The sequence below is a fragment of the Gopherus evgoodei genome, chromosome 7 (genome assembly GCF_007399415.2).
Source record: "Gopherus evgoodei ecotype Sinaloan lineage chromosome 7, rGopEvg1_v1.p, whole genome shotgun sequence".
NCBI classification, from domain to species: domain Eukaryota; kingdom Metazoa; phylum Chordata; order Testudines; family Testudinidae; genus Gopherus; species Gopherus evgoodei.
Window position 1 is genome coordinate 23653580 of NC_044328.1, and position 19583 is coordinate 23673162.

At 37.3% G+C, this 19583-nt stretch overlaps 2 protein-coding genes across 3 annotated transcripts in view; one reads left to right on the forward strand and one right to left on the reverse strand.

The window, feature by feature from the left end:
- The window catches only part of DOCK1 (dedicator of cytokinesis 1), a 541297-nt gene that overhangs the window by 158393 nt on the left and 363321 nt on the right, over positions 1–19583 (forward strand). The window contains 1 exon segment of the mRNA XM_030568323.1: positions 2797–2892. Coding sequence (XP_030424183.1) covers positions 2797–2892 — 96 coding nt within the window.
- Positions 7251–19583, reverse strand: part of INSYN2A (inhibitory synaptic factor 2A) — an 86004-nt gene continuing 73671 nt past the window's right edge. For both annotated transcript variants that reach the window (XM_030568321.1, XM_030568322.1), the window contains exon 4: positions 7251–10940. In XM_030568321.1, coding sequence (XP_030424181.1) covers positions 10757–10940 — 184 coding nt within the window. In that variant the 3' untranslated portion in view covers positions 7251–10756. The remainder of the gene's footprint in view (positions 10941–19583) is intronic.

Consider the following 19583-nt stretch of genomic DNA (forward strand, 5'->3'; position numbering starts at 1 on the left):
TCTTCACTGCATTGATGCTGGTTTGTTGGGCCAGCTTTTGGTCCTGTGGTGGTGGTTCATCAACTAAAGAAGATAAAAACTGAGTGTGCTGTTTGAAATTTGTAGAAAAAAATTTCAATACAGGAAAAAATAGTCTCTTACAAGTCTCTCACTGTAAAAGAGTAGTTTTAAATGACTTTCTTAGCAACAGGACTTGTTCGAGTTATGGGAAAATCCAAAATGCTGGTTTGATGATCTGAATGAACAATTTGTCAGGAATTTAAAATGTACAGAAATATCCCCGTGTGATCTATGACATTTAAAAACAATCTGTGGAAAGTAGGCTACTCTTCAGACAGCTCAGTAAAATAAAACAGTCCCCCTCTAGCCAGTTCTCTCAAGATATAACTAAATAACTTGACAATGCTTCCCTCTGCTTGAGTATTATAGGGAAGTTGAACAGTCCTAGCCATTCAGAATGTAAAGGTGCTGTACTATTATACATGCAAAACTGCACAACTTTTTTTTGTTATGCAGTTGTGGGTGTGTCATTTGCATGATCTCAATTTTTTATTGACTAGACAGTAACTATACAAATCTCTCTCCTTTGATGGGGAGCTATAATCTGTTGTGGCTATTTGCCAGCGATAAAGATATTTGGACGAGAGGGTTGCTGCCTGAGTCTGGATTCCTATACAGGAGCTGCATAGCTACCTACACTTTGGCCAGGGCAAGTTCCAACTTTTTAAAAACTGTCCTTGGTAACTGCATTCTTCCACGATCCCAGATTCCATGGCATCAGGAAGCAGATTACATTAAAAAGACGAGTTTCTGTCCTGACGGCGCAGCAGTCCTTCCCCATTTTTTGCTGTCTGCATCTCTCTCAGCAAGCCGTACTTACTGGCTTTCAGCTCCACCACCTGCTGAGCTGAACACAGTTGAGAGGGTCTGCATGAGGGGTAGAGGGCAGAATTAGGAGCTGGCTTCTATTACCAGGAGTGGCTCCAGGCCCCAGCATGCCAAGTGTGTGCTTGGGGCGGCAAGCCGCGGGGTCGCTCTTCCGGCGCTGCGAGGACGGCAGGCAGGCTGGCCGGCCTCGGCGGTTTACCTGCGGAGGGTCTGCTTGTCCCATGGCTTCAGTGGACCCTCCGCAGGCACGCCTGCAGGAGGCAGCCTGCCTGCCGTGCTTGGGGCGGCAAAATTCCGAGAGCTGCCCCTGTCTGTTACTGAGAGAGACAACCAACATTTGGATGAGAGAGGGCTGCTGAGCTGCTTGTATGCAGGCAGAAAAGGGAGATGGAGAAGCTGTGGGGAAAGGAAGGTGAGAAGGGACACAGAGTAGGAAAGTTCCAGTCACCATCAGGAAGCTTGGGTGCTGCAGAACAGTAGCTGCACATACATGTACTGGAGATGAGGGATATTTTTTCACTTTGGCCAGCGGGAGCCTCTGGAAGTTAAATGCAACTGGTGATCCTTGGGTTATTTTTCTCACTCATTTAAAAAAAAAAAAATTCACAAGAAGGTTTGTACAGCTGTCCAGCAACAGCCTATAGCATATCCTATTCAGAGAATTGTCTGGCAAAACAATTCAAATATTGACAACCATAGAGTAGTCCCTAAAGAAAGTTGCATTAGGGCAAGGGAAGGCAAGTAACTTTTAAGGAGCATGTTTACATTGTGAGAGTAGAGGAAGCAAGTTGCTTATATTAGTATGATACTTCCCTACCCCCAATCTTTGTGGGACTTCCTCCCCTTACACGGTTGACACATTCATCCCTAATGTGTTCATAAAGGGCATTCACAGTAACACCAACAACACACTTTTAATGCTTTAAAAAAAAAGTCCTAGCAGATCACCTCTAAAAGCAGAATATATATGAAGCAATTGAGAATCAGTTTGAAATGCCTTAGTTAAGTTGTTTAATTTATCTGATACACTGTTATTAAGTACACCTCTACCTCAGTATAACGCAGCCTGATATAACAGGAGTAGGCAACCGATGGCACCGGTGCCAAAGATGGCACACGAGCTGATTTTCAGTGGCACTCACACTGCCCAGGTCCTGGTCACCAGTCCGGGGGGCTCTGCATTTTAATTTAATTTTAAATGAAGCTTCTTAAACATTTAAAAACCTTATTTACTTTACATACAACAATAGTTTAGTTATATATTATAGACTTTTAAAAAGAGACCTTCTAAAAACATTAAAATGTATTACTGGCACGCAAAACCTTAGAGTGAATAAATGAAGACTCGGCACACCACTTCTGAAGGGTTACCGACCCCGTGATATAACATGAATTCAGATATAACGCGGTAAAGCAGCGCTCCGGGGTGGCGGGGTACGCGCTCCAGCAGATCAAAGCAAGTTTGATGTAACACGGTTTCACCTGTAACGCAGTAAGATTTTTTGGCTCCTGAGGACAGCGTTATATCAGTGTAGAGGTGTATGCCATGTTTACTTTGATTAGAGATCCTTGATTTTAAATGGGGGAACAAATGTCTTTGGAAAATTAAATTGTGAACTAACCAAATGCCATAAACATTGTGTTCCCCCCCCCAAGGATTTACTTTTTATTTAAATTACTCTAATTTTGTAATTGACTTTTCAGCAGCAGGCAGTAATAGTCTATTTCCTTTGTGCGGTCTTTGCTTTTAACAAAGACTGTTTTTCATCTTGTTGAGCAGTAGTTGTGAGGAGTTATAATTGATTTGGATTCAACAGGAGAGATGAATTTTAATAACGAGCATCAGTATTTGAGTTTTAATGATTGTCTTTTGGCGATGGTTTCCACTAGATTATCCTTTCTCTCCAGGGACCAACACAGCGACATGTCCAGATAATCATGGAGAAGCTATTGAGGACAGTAAATAGAACCGTCATTTCCATGGGACGCGATTCAGAGCTCATTGTAAGTGTCTCTTGACATAAACTTAAAAGTATTTTTATCACAACTTCTTGCACTTCACATAATATAGGATTTAAATCCCCGGTGGTAAAAAACCTACTGTAACTCTCTTGTGTGTTCAGTAAACTATAGAGATTTGGATTATAATTTTTGCGTGGCTTATATTAGGAGGAGAAAGGTCCTATTTAAATGGTCAGTGATCAAATAATTAATTTAATTGGGTATGTTTAACCAAAACTAATTTATTTTTTGCAATTACAAGATTTTAACTAGCTAAAAATGTTGTGTAAATGAAATAAACTTTTGTTGCTGACATGTAAATCGGACTGGAGGCTTGATTCTGCCAACAGTTACTCGCATTATTGGTGGTTCAATAGGGGTAATGACTCACATAGCCATATTGATTGAAATAAGTGAAGGATTGCAGAATATGGCCCTGGCAATTACAACTTTCATATTGAAACAAAGACTCTGGCGTGTGCCCATGCAAGTCCTGAGAAATAATATGGTTATTCCAAGATTATCCATTTGAGAATGCACTGACATAACTTAATATTAGAAGAGCTTAACTTTTGTTGAGTTTTGCTCAACATTATATTTAACAAAGTTTGTTACCTTTTAAAATATTTTGTTTACTGGACCACTTAAATATTCTGCATCAGTGCAGCTACTGATACACTGGTTTGTATCAGCTGAAGATATGGGCCTTTATTAACTTTTTAAAAAAAATCTGTAAATGTTTGTCACTATTTGCAGCACGTATGCACACAGTGTATTTAACTGGTGTAAAAGCTTGCATTTTACATGAACATTATTCCTTTAAAGTTCTGTACCATTCTGGAACAATTACTTTGGTGGAAACCTAGAAGGAGAGATCATGAAATGTTTCCTACCAATCTGCACACTTTAATGGCTTTTGACTCTCTTCTTAAAACTTCTTTCCTTACCTCTTCCTTCTCTGTACTATATTGCATAATTAAAAAAAAAAACCCAGACTGAGAATGTTCTGAATTAACTCTCTCCTCTCTTTCTCTAATTCCATATTATTCCTTTACCCCAGTCTCTCATTCATATCAGGATATCTCCCTTCATCCTTCTGGGCCCTCAGTCCATCCCCTGGACACCATCCTCTCACCCTGTCCTCCACTCTTCATCGTCCGTAATGATGTTTGTATCCCTAAGAATGATAAAAACCTTCTCTTACTCCTAATTGTCTCTCCAGCTATCATCTTGGCACTTGCTTTCCCACTTCCAACAACATGCTGTCCGTTAATGATTTTGCACCCCTGCCCCCAAATGACAAGGATTAATCCTTGAGTAAGTAAAGTAGCTATAATTCTTATGGAAGAAAAACTTAATATTGAGAAAGCAGACAAAAGTCATTAGATTTGAATATGTTTGTATATAATAAAATATGTAGACAGTAGAATGCAGACAAAATATTGTTGTTCTTTCTATGGGTTAAATTGTTTGTAGAAATATAGTTGATGTATTTATCAAAATTCCTCAATTTTATTTCCCCTCTGCTAAACTGTGATGATGTCTGTATATTTGAGATGATACAAAACCAGAACAGGATATATTCTGAAGCATTACGTTGTTAGACCCATAGTTAGTTTTCCTCCTTTTTAGCTGCGGCAAAATGTATTTGCAAGTTTAAGTCCTGCACATATATATTTTTAACTAAGCGCAATTGTATTAAAAATGCACACTGTGAACATGAACATAGCCTGAAACCATTACATCTGAACACACTATAATTATTTAATGAATGCTGACGGCATCAGGAATTTTTAAGAGGGCACTTACTATTTAAAATTCAGTGCATTTCTACAAGCATCTCTCGGTAATCAACCAATAATGATTCATTTTTGTGGTGTCAATAAAGTAATAAGATGGAAATGCAACCAATACTTAGTATGCATAACCTTACCCTTCTTGGATCAGCATCAGATTGAGATTTATGCATTAAATTTTTTTGACTTGAAAGTTGCACCTAGAATTTAGATTAGAGAATAGATCATAGCAGAACAAATAGAAGACAAAGCATTTTCTAGACAAAGAACCATAAAGAAGGATCATTTAGGTGATGGCATTTTTTTAAAGTAATGTATCACAAATCATATATAATTCATTTCTTACATAAAATACCTATACAGGTGTTCTAGTAGTTGCATCTAAATAATTTCTTCATCTTGAAAAAATGACTATATATTTCACCTCTTATTTAAAATGTATTCCACTGGTAATAATATGGAATTTGCATATTATGTATTTGCAAAGATATTAGAAGATTTTTGATGGTGCTTGCTGCTTCTTTAAAAGAAGGCAATATGTTAATTATGATACAAATTTACATCTTGATTCTGCAAATATTCACTCCTCAGTGGTTCTGCTTGAGTAGCCCCAATGAATACAATGGAGGTACATGTCTGAACAAGGATTTGCAGGATTGGGCCCAATATGACAAAAGTCAATCAGATAACATTCGTTTTGCATTACGCATTCTTTTCACAAGTTGGTTTTAAGATCAGTGGGATTTTTATTTGGTATTCTTAGATACACTGTAATGGATGCTTTTTATGTATAAATATCCAACACGGTGTTCTTTTGTTGATGCTTTAATTTGCACAGATAATACTCTTTACTCACATTTCCAAGTTCTAAACTGTGCAGAAGTGTGCAGTATGCTCCAAAGTGTGTGCATGTGTCTGTGTCTGTACTTGAGAACCTAGCATTTTGGATGTCAACAGGGGATTTTAACAGAATTCAACTGTTCAAGGTAGAATGGAGTTGCCTTGAAACAGACACAGTAAAGGTATGTTGATGGTTATTTTTTTAAATACAGTGTGTTTTCTGATCACAAGACAAAGAGCATCAGTAGGACATGAAATTTGTAGATAAGCACTAATATAACATGCAGAATATTCGCCGTTGCAAGAGAATATATAATTCAAGAGTCTGGTTATGAAACTATAAATAATTTAATACTAAGCCTCGCTTTCAGCTTTTTTGAGAATTTGTGACTATTCGAAAAGACTTATTTTATCTGTCTTACAGCTTATGGATATGATTGAAAATCTTGATTTACTGTTGTGACAATTGTTAAATTGATTCAACAAAAGTATTGACAATAGATGCTTCTGTTGTACATACTGGTCCCAGATACCTATGTTTAACATGGGATACACTGTCACGTACTATATGTCACAAACTTACATTCCACATGCAAGCACAATAACAAATTTTAGAGATCAGAACATTTTAATTTTTTCTTCTTTGTTACATTTAAAATTTGCAGGGACTCTGGAAACCTCATGACTCCTCCTAAAAACTCCCTTCAATGGTTGTTTTTTTTTTTTTACCATTTTTATCGTAAATATGTTTTTGCTATTAAAAGCTAAATCTGTTTTGATCATTTAGTTTTATCTCTAGATAATTTTTTTTCCCAGCCTTCACCAGGGTTTGAAAACCTTCAGAAACCTTCTAGTCAGAGAATGAAGCTCACTAGCTAGTTGGTAAAACGAATATCAATTCGTATCAGTTTATCTCTTTGATGCTCAGGTGAAGAGAGTCATGAGTAGTTACTGGAATATGATATGGACCATGATTTTTGCAAGATAACCATGGCCTTTGTTATCACAAGTGACTCTGTACACTTACACCCAGTCTCCAGTGTCTGTCATCTTCAAGTCTTCCCGTCTCCTCTCACTTTCTTTTATGGTTTCTTCTGCTATCTATAGTCACTCTGTCCACACTAGATTATTTATGTATTTCATTTTATTATGGAAGACCCAATAAAGGCTTAATGTATATAGCTGCAGCAAGATTTTGCTTTGACAGTACCAGGATCTTTAAGCTTCTCTGGTGCTGAAAAACTGGGTTGCTTTAAAAAAAAAATGAAAAATGGAAAGAACTGTGAGTATCCTGTAAAAACATTTTAGAATTTCTGATGCTCTCTTTAGGCACTTTCGATAAGTATTATAAGTCCAAAAATCATGAAGACCCACGCTTTACTCAAAAACACCAACTCAATATGTTTCCCCTCACAAACACAGCAATGAAAATAAATAGGTGGACTTTTCAGTATTTGCTATTTTGGATCTTCGCTTATAAAATTTGAGGAATTTGAACTCTATGAATCATGTGGTACAGTGAGTGCCAAAGTCTTGGGCAGAAGGTTTACAATGTTATTTTCTCCATTGGCTACTGCAAAGTGAAAAATAGTATTTACTTGTGGCACAATTTAATTTTTTTTCTCATACACATTTCAAATTACTCATTACAAGCTATTGCAAAAATTAAGACTTTGTTCCCTCACTATTATCTAGCTTTTTGTGCATTGATGTATGAATTGAATATCATCATGAATGGAGCAAATGGACATGGAATATACATCTAATGTACCAAGTTTTATCTCGAGACTGCATTCAGTTACATAAATTGAAAGCATATTTCCAGCAGCTATAGTTGTACTTTACTGATACTGAAATAATGCTAAGAAATGTTTCAGGCCTTCTGCTTCATCCTAGTATAGCAGAGCTGTAAACATACTGCCATTATATTATTGGTGGTAATCAGAGCCATGAAATTAAGAGTGGTACATACTGTGTGCTATTACATTAGATTAATGCAATTTTAACAGCTTGATTTCAAAATGCTTATGAAAAAATTATTAAGTTTTTAAATGTAATGTAGCATTAAAACATTGAAGAAAGTAAAGAACGCGTAGCCAGTTATTCTGTTTGTTCATTGCATAGCATCTTATCTGAAGCAAGAAAAAACAAACACTTTGTACTTATTGTGTTTTTTAGTTTTAATCATGATTTTTTTTCATTTTACCCTGATTATAAAGTATTTTACAGTGATTAATTTTAAGAAAACAAGTGGTACTTACATGAATTGTTTCCTAATAATAATTTCAAAGCATAGGAATGTCACTGTTGCTTAATGGGACTTATGCAGACTTAGAAAACATTGTCCATGTACTATGAAAACAGTAAGTAATGCAAAATTACTGCAGTATTTATTGATTAGAAAGTAATTAAAGCATATTATGGGAGCAGTGCAAATAGTAAATTTAGTGTCTGAGAATGCATGATATTGCCAATGAATTTAGCAGCAAAATTACATAATATGCTACAGTAATAGTGGTGATGTTTCCTTTGTCATAATGTTGTTCCTGCTTTTTATCACATGTATCACATTAGGGTGGAAACAGTTCTAGGTCAGTCACATACCATATGTAGCTAAAAGTTATAAGAATTAAATATTCTTCTCAAGATCTAAATCGAGCCTGTGTGATCCTAAATGTAATACAATATGATGCGTTTAACACACGTGAAAAAAAATATTTTATTACAAATTACATAGTATGGCATGGTTCAACACAATATGTATTTACTATGCATCATACTATGCTTTTTCTTTTTAAAAAAATGTAAAAAATTAAAAATCTTCAACTTGTTTAAGAAAATAGTCTGGACATGTAGATAACACTCAGTGATAACTTTCATTTTTTTAGCTCTTAAATATTTCACCAAGGAATCCTTTTTCATTCTGAACACCTGTATAATACTAGTTTTGGTTATGACTCAGTAACCAAGCATAAAAACATTTATAGAGTTTTGCATCAGAGTTCTTGCACACAAGAATATTTAGAATGGATTTTTAAGAAGTCTGTCTTATTAGTTGGCATTAACCATCTGTAAAGAATCCCGTTTGTGAGATGTTTGACTCAGTGTTTTAAAAAATATACTTGACATGTATGATATTTACCTTGTAAGTGTGACACTATACTTTGAAGTTTAGCACTGTTTTAAAATACTGAACGTGCGTGTTTTTTCTACATATGCCCGTACTCAAGATGTTGTCCTGTTTAGGAAAAATAAGTAAATAAATTATATATACTGCTTTGAAATAGTTGGAATTTTTAAAACAAGATGGGATATCTTGTAAACAGTTTTATAACTTTAATTAATTAAAAACAGTATAAAATACATGAAACATTTTTCAGCACATGAAACAATTGCACTTCCTTCATAGCACACCTTTTCTTATCCTTTATCTCTCTCAAAAATATTTTAGAATACGGTTTACTTATGTACAAGGATTGTAGCCCTCTTGACATTTACTGCAAAGGTGAGTTTTTCATTAAAGCATCCAGTTGAAATAGTTTTGAAGTGGACATAAACAGTTTCACATATACTGTATGTACTCACATTAACTTTCTATTTACTTTGAAGACAAAGACCACATGGCTTGCTTCAGGATCTTTGTAGAATTAATAGTACTTAAAATGGATTTGATGTTGAGGTAACGGGGGGGGGAGAAAAGAGTTGAACATAAACATCTCCAGGTTTATTTAGTAGGTGCAGACTCTTCTGTTAGGGATTCATTTCTTCCACCTTTTTGCTGCATCTAAAGACTGAAATATTCGCATCTTAATGCTGCCTTGGGATATGAAGTTGCAGAGCCAGTACCTTGTATCCCAGTTTTTGTCACGAGTGTACACTACTCAAATTATTTAACTAAAAGAAAAAAGAAACAAGATTTCCAATTCCTATCATTACAAGAGTTTTCCAGACGGTCACCTAGATTAGGGTTTTTTAATGACAGTGCTTAATATTGAAATGGAAAAGATTGCAGTGTATAACCGATAGTGGATTTAAAGTGTTACTGTTTTTAAAAATCTAAGAAGAAATTTGATTCACAGCTTTCCCCCCGAAGTGTGATTGATTAGTACAGTTAATATATTACTTTAATACAAATGATATTATGTTGGTCTGGAAATTGATCTTAGAAGCGCAGCTAAATAAGTAACTATTAAAGTTGCCAGGCCCTTCTGAACTCTTGTAATAAAGCATAATACGTACTATGAAATTTATAGCACCCTCTACAATAGTGTACCGTTTTTCTGACGATTGAATTACAGAAAGGATTTAAAGTGTGGCAACTGCCAACAATCTATCATTTTACTATTATCCATCTTATTTTTTTCATATTCTGTGCCAGAATATAGCATTTTGGCCTTTGAGTACCAAAATATAAAAATGAGATCTAAGAAAGGTTAGTCTCCCATAGCTTCAACCCTGTCAACTTTTAGCGATTAAAGGTGTGTCCTGACTTCGGGTGGTTTCTGGCTGCTCATCCTTTAAAATGAGCAGTAAATATGTCATAAGTCCGGTGATAAATATGACACTAAATTAGAGGTGTCAATATGACGCTGAGATGTAATAACTTGGTTTAACTCTACAGCACATGAAGGCAAATACACATATATAGTCACATCATAGAGATTATTCATGGTCTTGGACCATTTGAAAAGTTGTGCTTTCTCCAGGATATTGTGTGCTAAAAATTGCACTTCTCATGACCCCCACTTATTTTGCAAAATTAAATGTAAAATTGAAGATCTTTGCAAACACAAGGCTTGCATTTTTTCCTTATTAATGTTTAAAATGAAACAGAACATAGAAAGGCTTTAAAATAGTTATTTTAGCTGTGTGCAGGATGCCATTTACCAGGTTGAAATGTAACACTTGCAGATCGAAGGAGGGTGGTGGTGGTGGTGGGAAAATAGTTTTGCTTGTCATCTTTATCTATACAAATTTCTGATTTTACATCCCACATTGGTGAACTGCAAATAAAAGTTGGCAAGGTATGATTTAATGCCTTGCTCATGAACATTAGTTTATAGGTACAAAGGCCTTTTTGGTACATATGGTGAGAACTGAATGCTGCCCATAATAACCAGAGTAACAGTGGCTGATAACACGATCAATAATCAAGATCCCTTTTTAGATGATTAACTGAATTCCAAATATGTTTCAAAGAAGGCCTTAAACTCCAGAGCTAATGGACTTAGTTAAAGAAACCAGAGTTTCCATCTTCCATGCTTTTTTGATTCAGTTTTGGATTTTTGTTTGGGAGTTGAAGAGTAACTCTCCTGAGAATAAGGCAAAGGTGCAACCTGAGTTTCCTCAATAGGATGAAGTTTTCTCAGAACCGGCTGTAGTTTGTCTTCCTGCTGTTTAAAATCCAACTCCACACTAAGGGGAAAAAAATGCAATTAAGTGCTAAATTATTATTTCAGTTAAGACAACATCCAACACTGATATCCAAGTGCAACAGTATTAACAGTATATACAAAAGAAATATAAACTAGATCTCTGTAACTCCAACAAATGTGAATTTGGAAAAAAAAAATTCCTTGTACCACAAAGAAAAATATGAATTCTGGCCACGTTCAGAGATGATTCCATAGTAACTTGCTATGTGGCAGATCATATAATCATCGGACTAGAAGGGACCTCGAGAAGTCATCTAGTCCAGTTCCCTGCACTCACAGCAGGACGAAGTATTATCTAGACCATCCCTGCCAGGTGTCCGTCTAACTGCTCTTAAAAATTTCCAGTGATGGAGATTCTACAACCTCCTTAGGCAGTTTCATCCTTGGAGTCTGGAAACACTTCCCTATTGGCCTGCCCTCCTTATTCCAGTTCATGTGGAGATTACCCTCCCAGGCATCTCAGACTCAGCTATCAGTAAGGCTCAACCCCCTGGTGGCATAGTTCTAGTGGGGCCAAAGCTGGTGGAGAGAGACATACTTCCTCTTTGATATTTTGGGATCTGTGTAAATCTCTTGGGATTTGTGAGGTGTGGGAGCAGTTCCTTGCATCTTTTTCCACAAGTGGGTGTTCTCTCTATGTACGTTACAGTGACTTAAGGCTCCTTGATGCTCAAGCTTCTTAGCATACACTAATTGCTTCTGAACTTGGCCATATTTCTGGCAGCATAATCTAAAGTACACTTGACCTACTGCCAATAATAGCCCTTCCAAGTCAAAAACATGCCTGAGTCTTTATTTTGATTGCAAGACAAAACATCTGTTGTAGATCCACATTTTTAGCTAAAGAAAAAAGTTGTTTCAGTAGATCTAGGGTGTACTTTTTGATAGCCCCATATTGTAGTAAAAATCTATTTATAATCTATTATATTTATAAAATCTATTACTCATTCAACAATTTAAAACTAACACATGAAAGTAAATTTAAACTCATAAAATATGCATCCTAAATTGTAAGCAGTTTGTGGAGTGGAAAACCTTGCAGGCTGCCCTGTAGTTAAGGAAAAAGATACAGCACTAAAGTACATTTCAAATTTAGTTTGCAAAAACAAAGAAATGCAATCTCAAGATGCATCAAAAGGGTGAATAAAAATGGGAATTTGGTGCAGTAATCCAAGCCAAATAAGAGTCTCAAAAGCTCTGAATGAAGCAGAAATGATCTTGTTCCAATGCATGTGGTATAGCTGTATGTGGAAAAAGTTGACAGTGGGTCTTCTCACCTTACTCTGTGTGTTAGGGAGCACAGCAGGATTTTGGAAAGAGAATTAGGGGACAGGGCAGGGTCAGGCTTAGGGAGGAATCTGAGAGATAGCAAGGAGCTTACTGACGGCCAATGGGAGCTACTGGAAGCAGTGGCCAGCATGTCCCTTGGCCTGTGCCGCTTCCAGCAGCTCCCATTGGCCTGGAGTGGCGAACAATGGCCAGTGAGAACCGCGATTGGCCGAACCTGTGCACATGGCAGGTAACAAACCGGCCGGCCTGCCAGGGGTCTTTCTCTGTGCAAGCGGCAGAACAAGTTTGGGAACCACTGGGTTAGAGCATTAAATCACATTTTCCCACTGAGGGTACATTGCCTCCTGGGAGTTGTAGTTTGAGAGCCTGATGCCCGACTTTCTTTCATGTCTCTTTTTTGGGACAGAACGAAATATTCTGATTCAGGTTGAATGGATCCGAAATCAAATATTTAATTTATATTTGACATGAAAAAAAATCAAACTTTTCCCTGTAGAAACTTCAAATTTGTAGAACTTCATTTTCCGCTGGAAAATCATTGCAATAGAAAATTCCCAACCAGCTCTAATAATTAGTGAAGGATGAATGTTACTAGGTTTATAAACAAGACTCTTGTGAACTTGGCTCTTGGTATCTCAAGCCACCTTTCCTCACATTAAATTTTTTTTTTAAAAGCAGCTGAATTTAACATATTCTCTCTCTCTCTCTCACACCCACACCCCCACACTCACACACACACTCTCACTCTCTCTCTCTCCATATATTAAAACGGGACACTCCAACTCTTTCCCCAACCTCAAGCTGCATGAGATATAAAGCCTTGTTGCTTCATACCTAACGTTACATTTTAAAGAGTTTCTAGGGAAATTTTTTAGATATGCTGGGTGTTTGGGAGCCATTATGCCTCCAGCCATTGGAAGGTTTTGGTGTATTTTAGCTCCTATGTAGCACTTTGCAGATATTGAGTGCTTCTCACTACAATCCTGTGAGATAGCTAAATGTTATCCTCATTTTACAGATGGGAAAAGAAAACCAGAGAGGTTAAGTGACTTACTAAGAGGAACTGGTGTCAGAGCTCACAAGAATCCACCTGCAGGACATCCCTTTGAAATCAGTGGGCTCTGCACCAGTGTGAGGATCCATTTATGTGGATCATAAATGCAGGAGAACGGCCTAGTTTGTTAAACTGTGGAGAATGGCTAAATGTGTTCTAGGCTTCAATATAAGTATGGACATTCCTGTCAGTTTGAAATCTTTACATAGCCTTTCTGATTGCCGGTATAAGAGAAAAGTAAATACACTTCTAAGAATGGAAACACTTCAAAGTGGATATTGAGTATTAATCTAACAGTATGAAAGACATGTTAAAAATTGTAACGTGAAAAAAAAATTCTGTTGCTTCAGACTGACCGAATATTGAATTTCTGTTAAGCAGATACATTGAGTAATCTCACTGCAGAACCATGTAATTACAGCGTAATATAATCCAGCTCCTTGTTAACAAAATGGCAAGACTATGTGGATGACAAATTGTTATTTGCAGTTTAGCTGCACTGCTAGCAAAAGAAAGCTAGAAAGAAAGCTGTGGTTTGGTTAAAAGGTTGGGATACATTGAGTGTGTGTGCATGTTGTGTGTTTATTTCCAAAAATAAAACCGGAAAAATCAGCATGGCAATTAAAAATATCTTACATAGAAAAAGAACAAATTTTGCATTACGGGTCTGTTCATTATGATGGAGTGCAAACCTGGGTAGAATTTGGCTTGCAATGTTAGCATCAGCTTACCTGAATAAATGTGTAAAATATGCAGTTCAGCTCTAACTGGGGAAAAATGTTTTTCACCTAGCTCAATATGTTTTTATCATGTTCTGTGATGTTCACCAATGCAAAGTTTTTTTTAAATTAAGGTCGATTTTAGACTTCAAAGATCATTCTTAAAAACATTTATAACCTGTTAAGCAGCTTTTTATAATCAGTTTTTATTACAAAATGTTTACGGACTGCAAGATAAAAGCTTATGCAGTTTTAATTCCTGTGAGGAAAAGCATATTTGGGCTAGAAACTATTGTTATTCTGTACTGCATAAAACCATCTGTACTGCATCTCAGTCTGTTTTTATCAGTTAGCATCAAAATAACAATGTGTTATTTTGAAGAGAGTGAGAGAATACTAACACTTATATCCTGTCACCCTTTATAAATGATAGGTTTTACCGGAGAATGGCTTGTTGGCTTAGAAGATAAATGCATTTAAATTAGAATTTTCTTTCATTCCTGTAACCTTCCATGAAAATAACTTTTGTGATGGCAAATTAATGACTTAATACATATTTGTTTTTGTTTCACAATGTTAAAATATGCAAAGTCTTTTATAATGCAGTAAAATACAGCTGGTCACATGTTATCTATCTAGATAACTATAGCTATGCTTATCGATAGTTACACACATGCTTATATGTCCAGCTATATTTTTATATAATATGTATTTTGGTGATGGTATAATTAGGATGCTGTTCTTAAGAGGTTGAAAATGAGAATTTGAAAGCCATGAGTATTGATGAATTTATACAAGTATTTTTAACTGAATATTTCTGAACTAGTCTAATAACTAACATTTACATTTTTAAGACATGCAAGACTTCAACTTATGGGAGCTGGTCTAAATACTGAGGTTTACTTACAATAAATGCTGCTTTGTCTGTACACTTTGCTCAGCTGTTTCTAGCATTATGCTGCTGATACAGACATTTCAGTGGACTTTTAAAAGAAGCCTGACTAAAATGTAAGCTGTTTACAGTTGACCTCAAAACATTTGGCTGTGAATACAAGTACTGCTTTAAAAATAAATAACATTTTGGGAAGCTTACAAACAGGAACGTCAGATACATTGTTTTTGTTTGTCTTGTCCCATTGCCTTGACTTCCATGCTGCTAACTCTGTCCATGACTCTTCAGTCTTACTTGGCCTCTCACTTCACTGAGCCTGCACTTGCATCCTCTTTCTGGCCAAGTCCAGCAGCTTCTCCTTAATCTTCTTTTTCTGTGACCTGTCCATCATGTTAACATAGTTGATGTACCATTATTGTAGTTTTCTCCTGCTTTGCCTTTCAAAATTCTGGGCTTGGTTGGCTTTAGTTACATTAGGCTATTGCTAAAAAATTGCCATTTCCTCCTGTACAATATATCCCAATGTATCCCTCCTTTATCCCTACTTCCAAACACTTATCTCTTACGGATACTGTTTCAACCTTCCTTCTGATCTACTTGATTCCCACATTGCACCCTTCTAGAGTATCCAAAATACCATTGCCAATGTCATCTCCTGCTGCTCTGACCACGTCATCCCCCCCTCGAGTCCCTTTATTTTCCTCATCTTCATCAATATCATATTGAAACCCCTTGCCTGTGTCTTCAGGGAGCTGCAGATCTTTGACCACGCTACAATGTTACCTCTTACCACTCTTCTGCTTGAACTCTACCCTCTGATAATCTTGAATACCTTCATGCCTCTTTTCTCTCAGGCTGTCCTCTGTGCCTTAATTATCCTTGATCCTGTCAGCCACAAGCCTCATTCACCTTCAGAATCTTCCCCTCTTTTTCCTCAGCCTCTCCCACAATGACCCACACAAGCTTAATAAAAGTGATGGCTGCATTACCCTTACTTGTGTGTTTTACTGTTGGCATCAGTGCTCTGAGGTGAGGTATTACCGAACATGTGAAAGGGAAGCAGAATTAAGTAGCTTTAGCTTTTATTAGGCTGGCCTAAAACTTAATAAATAACAAATGTCACCAGAAATGAGACACAATGCTAAATATTATAGACAGGGATGGTAGCACTGCCTAAATATAAAGCTTGCCTGACACAATCTACAGTTGCTTCTATCTTTGACAGTTTTTAACCAGTTGGGCTGAAATTTTCCATGCCAGAAGTCTGCCTCTGGCTGACTTTGTATTTGTATCTAAGAGAAGGAACCTGGGGACTGGGGTAGAAAGAGGCTGTGACTACCTGGTTGAGAAGACCAGGAGTGGGAACCCAGTGGAGGCAGGGTATGTAGGCAGGGGGCAGGCATATGGAAGTGGGGGGAATGGAAGGGGAAGAGAAAGATTGGATGAGGAGCTGGGAGGGGAGAAACTGGACATGGGAGTGGGGAGGTGATTGGGAATGGCTGGCCAAAGGACTGGGTGATGGGGTGACAGGTCGTTGGGGAATACGCGTAGTGGGAGGGAAGGAAAGGCAGAAGAGTCTGTGCCCACTAGAGCACACTTCTCTCTGGAGCCTGTAGTGGAACTCATGATTTTTAAATCTAACCACTCATCTGTGAAACCCTTTGGCAGTGTATATCATCCCCCTTCTAGTGCTGGTCCACATTGGATGAAAACCTGTTACTGCTATCAGCTACTCTTTTAGTTCAAATCGCAGAATGACTCAGATGGGTGTCAATATGACTTGACATGATGGCATTTCTGATTTTTTAGCTTGGTTTTAAAAACCTAATAAATTACACATACACTCATATCCCTCTGTTAGGACATTATTAAAGGTGCACAGTCAAGTAGGAAACCCCAAAATGAAGGTTCCCCCTCCATTGTGCATATGTCCTGAGACAGTCTTGAATTACATGAGCACATGCTCTTTTTTTCCCCACAAGACCACTGCCTCATTAAGTACACAGGATGGACCTGCTCTGGGAGTTAATTAAGGCTGTGTAGTCAAGAAGGCTGTTGTGTGTAGAACCCCTGCTACATTTATTTCAAAAAATGTTGGAACTTGTGCAGTGATTGAGGCAGGGGATTGAAGGGAAAGAAAGGATGGTTTCATGGTTAAGGCAGTTGAATGCTGCCCGAGAAAACTGGATTCTATCCCTGACTTTGTCACAGAGTTCCTGTGTGATGCTGGGCAAGTCACACCAAACTTTTCATAGGCAGCAACTAATTTTCATTTTATGGGCGCTTGGGGTCTGATTTGCAGAAGTGCTGGGCACTCACAGTACGACTTAAGTCAATTGGAGCTGTGCTTTGAACAAAAGGAGTTGTTCAGGAGAGCTCACAGTTTCTCAGACAATATTATAGGCAGACCAGCAAACTGTCCTGATGGAAAGGAAAGATAAGAACAGTAAGAGGTTAATGTGGCTCCATCAGAACAGTGTAAAGACCTGAAAATTCAAAAGGATCCTACAAAAAGTAGAAATATGGACAAATTGCTAAAGATGGGTACAAAAGAATAGCACCAAGCACGTAGGGGGAAAAGCAGAAAGGCTAAGGCACAAAATGAGGTATACCTAGCAAGAGACATAAAAGGTAATAAGAAGAGGTTCTATAAATACATTAGGAGCAAGAGAAATACAAAGGAAAGCATAGGTCCTTTCTTAGCAGGGAGGGAGAGAGGATAATGGATTACGCTAAGAAGACTGAGGTGCGTAATGCCTATTTTGTTTGTTTACACTAAAAAGGTAAATTGTGACTAGATGCTTAACATAGATAATTATAATTAATATTAACAACAAAAGGGAAGTATTGCAAGCCAAAATAGGGAAAGAACAGGTTAAAGAATACTTAGAAACGTTAAATGTATTAAAGTTGCAGTTCATCTTAGGGTACTTAAGGAACTAACTGAAACAGTTTCAGAACCGCTAGCAGATTATCTTTGAGAAATCATGGAGATGGGTAAGGTCTCAGAGGACCAGAGAAGGAAAACATAGCATCTCTCTTTAAGAAGGGGAAAAAGAGGACCTGAGGAATTATAGATCAGACAGCCTAACCTTGATACTTGGATAGATACTGGGACAAATTAAAAAATCAATTTGTAAGCCCCCAGGGGCTAATAGGATTATAAGTAATAGCCAGCATGGATTTGTCAAGAACAAATGCCGATTTGTCAAGAACAAACTAATTTTCTTCTTTAACTGGCTTACTGGATAGAGGGACACAGTAGACATGATATATCTTGATTTTCAGTAAGGCTTTTGACACAGTCCCGCATGACATTCTCATACACAAACTAGAGAAGTAAGGTCTAGATGAAATTACCATTAGGTGGGTGCAAAACTGGTTGAAAGACCATGCTCAAAGAGCAGTTCTCAGTGGTTTGCTGTCAAATTTAGGAGGATGTATCTGATGGGGTCTAGCAGGGGTCAGTCCTGGGTCCAGTACTATTCAATGTTTTCATTTATGAGTTGGATAAAGAAATGAAGAGTCCGCTTGTAAAATTTTTGGAAGACAACAAGCAGGGAAGGGTTGCAAGCACTTTGGAGGACAAGATTAAAAGAATTCAAAATATCTGTGACAGATTGGAGAATTGGCCTGAAATCAACAGGATGGAATTCAGTATAGACAAGTGCAAAGTACTACACTAAAGAAGAAAAAAATCAAATGAACAACAACAACAAAATAAGGACTAACTGGCTAGGTAATCGTATTGCAGAAAAGGATCTGGGGGTTATAGTGGATCACAAATTGACTGAGTCAACAACATGATGTATTTGCTAAAAAGGCTAATATCCTCTGGGGTGTATTAACAGGAGTCTTGTCTGGAGGACTTGGAAGGTAATTATCCTACTCTACTCAGCACTGATGAGGCCCCATCCAGAGTAATGTGTCCAGTTCTGGGCACCATGCCGTAGGAAAGTCCAGTGAAGGCAGGAGAAGTAGTAATCAGCTGAATCTGCAGCAAGAGAGATTTAGGCTATATATTAGGAAAATCTTTCTAACTACAAGGGTATTTGACCACTGAACCCAATAGGTACAAGGGTAGTTGAGCTCTGGAATAGGCTCCCAATGGAGGCTGTGGAATCCCCATCATTGGAGATTTTTATGAACAGGTTGAACAAACCGGTCAGGGATGGTGTACTTAGTCATGCCTCAGTGCTTGAGGTCCCTTCCAGCTCTGTATTTCTGTGATTCTATATAAAATGCTATATAATGCTAGGCACTGTGAAAAATCAGGTCCTAGGCTTCTCAAATTGGGTATCCAAAATTAGTAGATACTTTTGACCTTAATCTATCTGTGCTTCACTTCCCCATCTGTAAAATGGGGATAATAATACCCACTCTTCTCACAGGTGTTTTGTGAAGATCAATTGTTGTGACACACTCAGATTTTATAGTGATGGATGCCAGAGAAAAGCCCATGAGGAAATTAATAATACTATCTTCAGAGCAGGGTTTGAAGAGTGTGCAATAAAGAAAGGATTGGGCCACACATTGAACCATGAGTATATGATATGAATCATCCACTGAATGAGGCAACAGTCCTGTGGGGGAAAAAATGTTATTTGATCATGCAATTAAAGACTGTCTCATAATGCATCTGCTCAGAGTGCCAAATGAAGGTTCTAT